The sequence below is a fragment of the Coregonus lavaretus genome (genome assembly GCF_964263955.1).
Source record: "Coregonus lavaretus genome assembly, contig: HAP1_SCAFFOLD_1041, whole genome shotgun sequence".
Lineage (NCBI taxonomy): Eukaryota > Metazoa > Chordata > Actinopteri > Salmoniformes > Salmonidae > Coregonus > Coregonus lavaretus.
The window spans coordinates 35,077-45,227 of NW_028165287.1; the positions used below are offsets into that span (position 1 = coordinate 35,077).

Here is a 10,151-nt window from a genome sequence, read left to right on the forward strand (position 1 = left end):
TATAGAGTTGTCTGGTGGGTCAGGGTGAAGGCTGGGTTAGACTCTCTCCTCTCCTCCTATAGAGTTGTCTGGTGGGTTGGGTCAGGGTGAAGGCTGGGTTAGACTCTCTCCTCTCCTCCTATAGAGTTGTCTGGTGGGTTGGGTCAGGGTGAAGGCTGGGTTAGACTCTCTCCTCTCCTCCTATAGAGTTGTCTGGTGGGGTGGGTCAGGGTGAAGGCTGGGTTAGACTCTCTCCTCTCCTCCTATAGAGTTGTCTGGTGGGTTGGGTCAGGGTGAAGGCTAGGTTAGACTCTCTCCTCTCCTCCTATAGAGTTGTCTGGTGGGGTGGGTCAGGGTGAAGGCTGGGTTAGACTCTCTCCTCTCCTCCTATAGAGTTGTCTGGTGGGTTGGGTCAGGGTGAAGGCTGGGTTAGACTCTCTCCTCTCCTCCTATAGAGTTGTCTGGTGGGTTGGGTCAGGGTGAAGGCTGGGTTAGACTCTCTCCTCTCCTCCTATAGAGTTGTCTGGTGGGTTGGGTCAGGGTGAAGGCTGGGTTAGACTCTCTCCTCTCCTCCTATAGAGTTGTCTGGTGGGTTGGGTCAGGGTGAAGGCTGGGTTAGACTCTCTCCTCTCCTCCTATAGAGTTGTCTGGTGGGTTGGGTCAGGGTGAAGGCTGGGTTAGACTCTCTCCTCTCCTCCTATAGAGTTGTCTGGTGGGTTGGGTCAGGGTGAAGGCTGGGTTAGACTCTCTCCTCTCCTCCTATAGAGTTGTCTGGTGGGTCAGGGTGAAGGCTGGGTTAGACTCTCTCCTCTCCTCCTATAGAGTTGTCTGGTGGGTTGGGTCAGGGTGAAGGCTGGGTTAGACTCTCTCCTCTCCTCCTATAGAGTTGTCGGGTCAGGGTGAAGGCTGTCGTGCGCCCGCGGAGGTGGGGATGAGGCGTGGCATGCGGTCCCTGGCGCGGAGGGCGAACAGCGAGGACAGTATTGAGGTCATCAGCACCTCAGACTCAGTCTTCCCCGAAGATCACATTTTCACCGCCATCACAGAGGAGGAGCCTGAGGAGCATGGAATCATGGGTAGTGTGATCCAGGAAGAGAAGGAGGCGGCGGCGGCAGGTCAGCAGCACAGCACCCTGGGTATTGTAGTTCGTGAGGAGAAGGAGCACACTCGGCACCAGAGAATCATAGGTAACATAGTCCAGGCGGAGGGAGAGGAGGAGCTAGAGGACACGCCCACTCGGCCGCACAGCACCCTGGGTATTGAAGTCCAGGAATGGGAGGAGAAGCCAGGGAGATGGGACACTCCGGCCCCCACGTCTGAGCCCCAGGGATCTCTGGGTAATACTGTCTGTTCCTCTCTTACTGTGTTCTATAATAATAATAATAATAATAATAATAATAATAATAATAATAATATGTCCCTGATGCTTTTATCCAAAGTAGTGTGTTATCTGTTTCTTTCTGTCTGTCTCCAGTCCAGCAGGTGTCAGTAGAGGGCTCCTCCCAGCAGTACGAGGGTCACCTCGCCAATGGAGAGGTCAGAGGTCAGGCTGGGCGTGGAAGCAGGCGGGTGGTGGTGCCTGACCTCCAGGTGAACTTTTCCACCCCCCTGAGCTTAGAGGTCAGAGGTCAGGGTTCAGCGGGGCGCTGGTTGCTAGGCGACACCAGGCTGAGTATAGACGAGGCGTCAGACTGTGTGAGCTACATCAGCACCTCTCCATCCTCCTCTGACCCCCCCTCTCTGCCCCCCACACATCTCCACGGCAACCGCAGCGCTAGTAACCCGCGACGACATCTGAGCCAGAGGAGGAAGGCGGGTCTTGGAGCCCTCAGGTTCCTGCGACAGAATTCCTTCTCCCAGAATGCTGTGTTCTGCCTGCTGAGTGGCCGGCCGCTGTTGGTGATTGGTGGAGAGGAGGGTTCCGTGAGGAGGACGGTCGCTGCCCTCTCCCTCTACCTGCCCTCACCTGGTCGCTATGGAGACGCTGTGCAGCCCTGCCTGGCCACGCCTCTTCAGCTGACAGACCTGCTCACCTGGAGACTCATCGGAATCCACAGGTAAAAACATTGGCCATGTTGGAGAGCATTAAAACCCTGATGGATCATGGGTAAAATGTGACTGACTGAGCTACAGGTGATATGGAGTAGTGATTTTATAATGCGAGATCAGTCATGACTTTATAATCTGCTGTAATGTTGAACCTGCCCCAAAAATCTGTCTCAATGTTCTAGAACACCATATAAATCAATAAATAACTACCGTCTTTCCCCCCACAATCCCCCTCTCTCTCTCTCCCAGGACGTCTCCTACAGCTCCCAGCATGCTTCACTCTCTGGCTCGTTACAGACGCTACCTGGCTGTGCTGGACCTGGACCAGCGGACCCTGAGAAGCCCCACCTACCACGGACACCTCATTGGCCGGCTGGCCGACCCCCGCACTCTGATAGGCTAGTGAAATGATTGGTCTTTTAGACACAGTTTTGTCTTGTACATAGAGAGTTACAGCAGCTCACCTCAATGGGGGGTCGGGGGTCATGGTGACAGCAGGGGGTCATGGTGACAGCAGGGGGTCATAGTGACAGCAGGGGGTCATGGTGACAGCAGAGGGTCATGGTGACAGCAGGGGGTCATGGGGACAGCAGGGGGTCATGGTGACAGCAGGGGGTAGGGTCATGGTGACAGCAGGGGGTAATGGTAACAGCAGGGGGTCATGGGGACAGCAGGGGGTAGGGTCATGGTGACAGCAGGGGGTCATGGTGACAGCAGAGGGTCATGGTGACAGCAGGGGGTCATGGGGACAGCAGGGGGTAGGGTCATGGTGACAGCAGGGGGTCATGGTGACAGCAGGGGGTCATGGGGACAGCAGGGGGTCATGGTGACAGCAGGGGGTCATGGTGACAGCAGGGGGTAGGGTCATGGTGACAGCAGGGGGTCAGGTCATGGTGACAGCAGGGGGTCATGGGGACAGCAGGGGGTCATGGTGACAGCAGGGGGTCATGGGGACAGCAGGGGGTCATGGTGACAGCAGGGGGTCATGGTGACAGCAGGGGGTCATGGTGACAGCAGGGGGTCATGGGGACAGCAGGGGGTCATGGTGACAGCAGGGGGTCATGGGGACAGCAGGGGGTCATGGGGACAGCAGGGGGTCATGGTGACAGCAGGGGGTCATGGTGACAGCAGGGGGTCATGGGGACAGCAGGGGGTCATGGGGACAGCAGGGGGTCATGGTGACAGCAGGGGGTCATGGTGACAGCAGGGGGTCATGGTGACAGCAGGAGGTCATGGTGACAGCAGGGGGTAGGGTCATGGTGACAGCAGGGGGTAGGGTCATGGTGACAGCAGGGGGTCGGGTCATGGTGACAGCAGGGGGTCGAGTCATGGTGACAGCAGGGGGTCATGGTGACAGCAGGGGCTAGGGTCATGGTGACAGCAGGGGGTCATGGTGACAGCAGGGGGTCATGGTGACAGCAGGGGGTCATGGTGACAGCAGGGGGTCATGGTGACAGCAGGGGGTCGGGTCATGGTGACAGCAGGGGGTCGAGTCATGGTGACAGCAGGGGGTCATGGTGACAGCAGGGGGTAGGGTCATGGTGACAGCAGGGGCTAGGGTCATGGTGACAGCAGGGGGTCATGGTGACAGCAGGGGGTCATGGTGACTGCAGGGGGTCATGGTGACAGCAGGGGGTAGAGTCATGGTGACAGCAGGGGGTCATGGTGACAGCAGGGGGTAGGGTCATGGTGACAGCAGGGGGTCAGGTCATGGTGACAGCAGGGGGTCGGGTCATGGTGACAGCAGGGGGTAGAGTCATGGTGACAGCAGGGGGTCATGGTGACAGCAGGGGGTCATGGTGACAGCAGGGGGTCATGGTGACAGCAGGGGGTCATGGTGACAGCAGGGGGTCGGGTCATGGTGACAGCAGGGGGTAGGGTCATGGTGACAGCAGGGGGTCATGGTGACAGCAGGGGGTAGGGTCATGGTGACAGCAGGGGGTCATGGTGACAGCAGGGGGTCATGGTGACAGCAGGGGTTAGGGTCATGGTGACAGCAGGGGTTCATGGTGACAGCAGGGGGTAGGGTCATGGTGACAGCAGGGGGTCATGGTGACAGCAGGGGTTAGGGTCATGGTGACAGCAGGGGGTCATGGTGACAGCAGGGGGTCATGGTGACAGCAGGGGGTCATGGTGACAGCAGGGGGTAGGGTCATGGTGACAGCAGGGGGTCATGGTGACAGCAGGGGGTCATGGTGACAGCAGGGGGTCATGGTGACAGCAGGGGGTAGAGTCATGGTGACAGCAGGGGGTCATGGTGACAGCAGGGGGTCATGGTGACAGCAGGGGGTCATGGTGACAGCAGGGGGTAGGGTCATGGTGACAGCAGGAGGTCATGGTGACAGCAGGGGGTAGGGTCATGGTGACAGCAGGGGGTCGGGTCATGGTGACAGCAGGGGGTCGGGTCATGGTGACAGCAGGGGGTCGAGTCATGGTGACAGCAGGGGGTCATGGTGACAGCAGGGGCTAGGGTCATGGTGACAGCAGGGGCTAGGGTCATGGTGACAGCAGGGGGTCATGGTGACAGCAGGGGGTCATGGTGACAGCAGGGGGTCATGGTGACAGCAGGGGGTAGGGTCATGGTGACAGCAGGGGGTCATGGTGACAGCAGGGGGTCATGGTGACAGCAGGGGGTCATGGTGACAGCAGGGGGTCATGGTGACAGCAGGGGGTCATGGTGACAGCAGGGGGTAGAGTCATGGTGACAGCAGGGGGTCATGGTGACAGCAGGGGGTCATGGTGACAGCAGGGGGTCGAGTCATGGTGACAGCAGGGGGTAGGGTCATGGTGACAGCAGGGGGTCATGGTGACAGCAGGGGGTAGGGTCATGGTGACAGCAGGGGGTAGGGTCATGGTGACAGCAGGGGGTCGAGTCATGGTGACAGCAGGGGGTCATGGTGACAGCAGGGGGTAGGGTCATGGTGACAGCAGGGGGTCATGGTGACAGCAGGGGGTCATGGTGACAGCAGGGGGTCATGGTGACAGCAGGGGGTCATGGTGACAGCAGGGGGTAGGGTCATGGTGACAGCAGGGGGTCATGGTGACAGCAGGGGGTCATGGTGACAGCAGGGGGTCATGGTGACAGCAGGGGGTCATGGTGACTGCAGGGGGTCATGGTGACAGCAGGGGGTCATGGTGACAGCAGGGGGTAGGGTCATGGTGACAGCAGGGGGTCAGGTCATGGTGACAGCAGGGGGTCATGGTGACAGCAGGGGGTAGGGTCATGGTGACAGCAGGGGGTCAGGTCATGGTGACAGCAGGGGGTAGGGTCATGGTGACAGCAGGGGGTCATGGTGACAGCAGGGGGTCATGGTGACAGCAGGGGGTCATGGTGACAGCAGGGGGTCATGGTGACAGCAGGGGGTCATGGTGACAGCAGGGGGTAGAGTCATGGTGACAGCAGGGGGTCATGGTGACAGCAGGGGGTAGGGTCATGGTGACAGCAGGGGGTCAGGTCATGGTGACAGCAGGGGGTAGGGTCATGGTGACAGCAGGGGGTCATGGTGACAGCAGGGGGTCATGGTGACAGCAGGGGGTCATGGTGACAGCAGGGGGTCATGGTGACAGCATGGGGTCATGGTGACAGCAGGGGGTAGAGTCATGGTGACAGCAGGGGGTAGAGTTTTGGTGACAGCAGGGGGTCATGGTGACAGCAGGTGGTAGGGTCATGGTGACAGCAGGTGGTCATGGTGACAGCAGGGGGTCATGGTGACAGCAGGGAGTCATGGTGACAGCAGGGGGTCATGGTGACAGCAGGGGGTAGGGTCATGGTGACAGCAGGGGGTAGGGTCATGGTGACAGCAGGGGGTCATGGTGACAGCAGGGGGTAGAGTCATGGTGACAGCAGGGGGTAGGGTCATGGTGACAGCAGGGGGTAGGGTCATGGTGACAGCAGGGGGTCATGGTGACAGCAGGGGGTCATGGTGACAGCAGGGGGTAGGGTCATGGTGACAGCAGGGGGTAGGGTCATGGGGACAGCAGGGGGTCATGGGGACAGCAGGGGGTCATGGTGACAGCAGGGGGTCATGGTGACAGCAGGGGGTCATGGTGACAGCAGGGGGTAGGGTCATGGTGGGTGATCTCCATTGAGAAGAGCTCTGTAGTGCATCTCTATGTTCTTGTATTAATACTGGGTTCATAATCACCTTCGGTAATTACCAGTTGTAAAGTCGTTAATAAACTGCTTTGAACTCGTTGAGAAACACCAATTGGCTAATGGCCAAGAAGCCGAATCAACCATAAACTAACAGAACAGCTGTCATGCTGTAAACTAATTATAGTGTTCAAAAACCATATTAATAGATAGCTTTTTATAAATAATGTTTTTGTTGCATTTAACTGCCCGAAAATGCTGTTCCTGAGGTGATTTCCTTAGTAGGTGAGGTCAGAGGTCACCGCGTGGGAGAGGTGGGAGCGCGGTATGATCGAGGAGTTTCCCACTAGTAGTGCCCAGTCGGATGACGTCCCAGTGGGTTTCTCCCAGTCCTATGTGGGCTTCATTCCCACTTCCACCTGGTTATGAACACAGCATACCATGTCTTTTATGTCTTGATCTGTATTTGAATGTGTGTCTATCTGAGTGTGAGATGTGTCTGTTGTGTTTTGTTTCTCCAGGCCGTGGCAGCACCTATCTTCTCCACCTGGAGAGCTGCCTCGCCGAGCTGACCGCTAAGGCCTTCCTCTTCTCCTTCTCCTCTCCTCCTGACCTATCACCTCTAACCTCAGGGAGAGCTCAGAGTTTACCTGGGGGTCAGGCGCCGCCACCCATCTGCCACGGCCACCCTGACCTCCAGGTTCCCAGCGTCCCCAGGGAGGACGGCGACTTCACGCTGACTCTGGGTCGAAGGGACTTCCTGTGTGGGCGGGGCTTCAGCGTGGAGGACGACATCCGGGTGATGCACTTCCTGTCTGACCTCATCAAACAGCACCACGCAGGAAGTGGTCCTCCGTCCCTCCGCTTCTCCTACAGCCCCGCCCCTTTACACAGAAATACCACAGCATTAGATATACAGCCCCGCCCCTTTACACAGAAATACCACAGCATTAGATATACAGCCCCGCCCCTTTACACAGAAATACCACAGCATTAGATATACAGCCCCGCCCCTTTACACAGAAATACCACAGCATTAGATATACAGCCCCGCCCCTTTACACAGAAATACCACAGCATTAGATATACAGCCCCGCCCCTTTACACAGAAATACCACAGCATTAGATATACAGCCCCGCCCCTTTACACAGAAATACCACAGCATTAGATATACAGCCCCGCCCCTTTACACAGAAATACCACAGCATAGATATACAGCCCCGCCCCTTTACATAGAAATACCACAGCGTAGATATACAGCCCCGCCCCTTTACATAGAAATACCACAGCATCAGATATACAGCCCCGCCCCTTTACACAGAAATACCACAGCATTAGATATACAGCCCCGCCCCTTTACACAGAAATACCACAGCATAGATATACAGCCCCGCCCCGCCCCTTTACATAGAAATACCACAACATAGATATACAGCCCCGCCCCTTTACATAGAAATACCACAGCATCAGATATACAGCCCCGCCCCTTTACACAGAAATATCACAGCATAGATATACAGCCCCGCCCCGCCCCTTTACATAGAAATACCACAACATAGATATACAGCCCCTCCCCTTTACATAGAAATACCACAGCATCAGATATACAGCCCCGCCCCTTTACACAGAAATACCACAGCATTAGATATACAGCCCCGCCCCTTTACACAGAAATACCACAGCATTAGATATACAGCCCCGCCCCTTTACACAGAAATACCACAGCATTAGATATACAGCCCCGCCCCTTTACACAGAAATACCACAGCATTAGATATACAGCCCCGCCCCTTTACACAGAAATACCACAGCATTAGATATACAGCCCCGCCCCTTTACACAGAAATACCACAGCATTAGATATACAGCCCCGCCCCTTTACACAGAAATACCACAGCATTAGATATACAGCCCCGCCCCTTTACACAGAAATACCACAGCATAGATATACAGCCCCGCCCCTTTACACAGAAATACCACAGCATAGATATACAGCCCCGCCCCTTTACACAGAAATACCACAGCATTAGATATACAGCCCCGCCCCTTTACACAGAAATACCACAGCATTAGATATACAGCCCCGCCCCTTTACACAGAAATACCACAGCATTAGATATACAGCCCCGCCCCTTTACACAGAAATACCACAGCATTAGATAAACAGCCACGCCCCTTTACACAGAAATACCACAGCATTAGATATACAGCCCCGCCCCTTTACACAGAAATACCACAGCATTAGATAAACAGCCACGCCCCTTTACACAGAAATACCACAGCATTAGATATACAGCCCCGCCCCTTTACACAGAAATACCACAGCATTAGATATACAGCCCCGCCCCTTTACACAGAAATACCACAGCATTAGATAAACAGCCACGCCCCTTTACACAGAAATACCACAGCATTAGATATACAGCCCCGCCCCTTTACACAGAAATACCACAGCATTAGATATACAGCCCCGCGCCCCTTTACATAACTGAAGCGTTTCTTCCCCACTGTGGCCCTGTCTACACTGAAAGGAGAGATCCAGTGTGCATCTCCAAATGGCATCCTATTTCCCTATATAGTGCACTACTTACTAGTAGTGTACTACACAGGGAGCCATTTGGGAAACAGCCCCCTTGTGTATGTGAATGCAGCTCTGCCTCCGATTCCGCCAAAACAACTGCTATGTTGGCGTCGTCTAGCGCGGATCCTTCATTCACCCTCATCACTAGCACCTTCACAAACTGTTAGGAAATGTTCGTTGGGGTGTGTGTGTGTGTGTGTGTGTGTGTTAATGCAGTGTGCTTTTTGTGTGCCGTGTACGTGTAAAAATCTGAATAAAGTAATATATTAAAGATTGATATTAGCCACGTTTAAACTTGGTGCTAACATGTGTCCTGTGTCCTGTGTCCTGCCCTTGGCTGGGATTCAATCCGATCACGGGTTTTAAAGGCATTGCGGATTTTAAAGGCAATGTTCCCTCGTTCGCAGAGATCCCGTTCACGGTAAACGCTGCACATGACAGCTCAGTCGGAAATTGCCTTCAAAAGTCGCAATACCTATAGACGGGTTGGCTGAAAACTTCATTAACATTTTGGTTCAAGGATCGATATGTCCGGAAGCAGTACCGGATTAATGCGGTGGGCCCCACAAGGGGCCAAGCCTGTAGGGGGGCCCCACAAGGGGCCAAGCCTGTAGGGGGTCCCACAAGGGGCCAAGCCTGTAGGGGGCCCCACAAGGGGCCAAGCCTTTAGGGGGGCCCCACAAGGGGCCAAGCCTGTAGGGGGTCCCACAAGGGGCCAAGCCTGTAGGGGGGCCCCACAATGGGCCAAGCCTGTAGGGGGCCCCACAAGGGGCCAAGCCTTTAGGGGGGCCCCACAAGGGGCCAAGCCTGTAGGGGGGCCCCACAAGGGGCCAAGCCTGTAGGGGGGCCCCACAAGGGGCCAAGCCTGTAGGGGGGCCCCACAAGGGGCCAAGCCTGTAGGGGGGGCCCCACAAGGGGCCAAGCCTGTAGGGGGGCCCCACAAGGGGCCAAGCCTGTAGGGGGGCCCCACAAGGGGCCAAGCCTGTAGGGGGGGCCCGAAAGGCACAAAACAACACGGGAGCCTGTTCTCAATGTTCAAAATACACCAGAGAGCATCATTTAGTTTAATAACTAGCTGTGGGCCTATGATTTCTTCATCCGTCCCTGTCCAAAAGGCATGAGTTATGATTCTGAAAGGTCAGATAGCTTAGCTACAATGAAAAGAAGCTTCCGTGTGGGGGAATCGTAGGTGGCTCGTTTCAGCTCGTTGCATCTTGTTATTGGTAACGTCTTGTTTTGACTGATGTCATGGCTATGGTAATGTGGCAGAGATGAGCTAGCTAGCTAACAACTGGAACGTAATGCTAGCTAGCTAGCTAACAACTGGAACGTAATGCTAGCTAGCTAGCTAACAACTGTAACGATGTATTTGAAAGACAAGTGCACATTGTGCCAATTTATTTGTTTTCACTAAACATTTGGAGACTAAATCTAGAGGACATGTCATC

At 55.5% G+C, this 10,151-nt stretch overlaps 1 protein-coding gene across 1 annotated transcript; it reads left to right on the forward strand.

The window, feature by feature from the left end:
• Positions 1 to 863: 863 nt before the first annotated feature.
• LOC311116019 (guanine nucleotide exchange protein SMCR8-like) lies at positions 864 to 7,625 on the forward strand (the record flags this gene model as incomplete). Its single annotated transcript, XM_084191147.1, has 4 exons — positions 864 to 1,316; positions 1,454 to 2,036; positions 2,278 to 2,426; positions 6,643 to 7,625. Coding segments are annotated over 4 exons (1,661 nt in total), but the record flags the coding sequence as incomplete, so codon positions are not given.
• Positions 7,626 to 10,151: the final 2,526 nt, after the last annotated feature.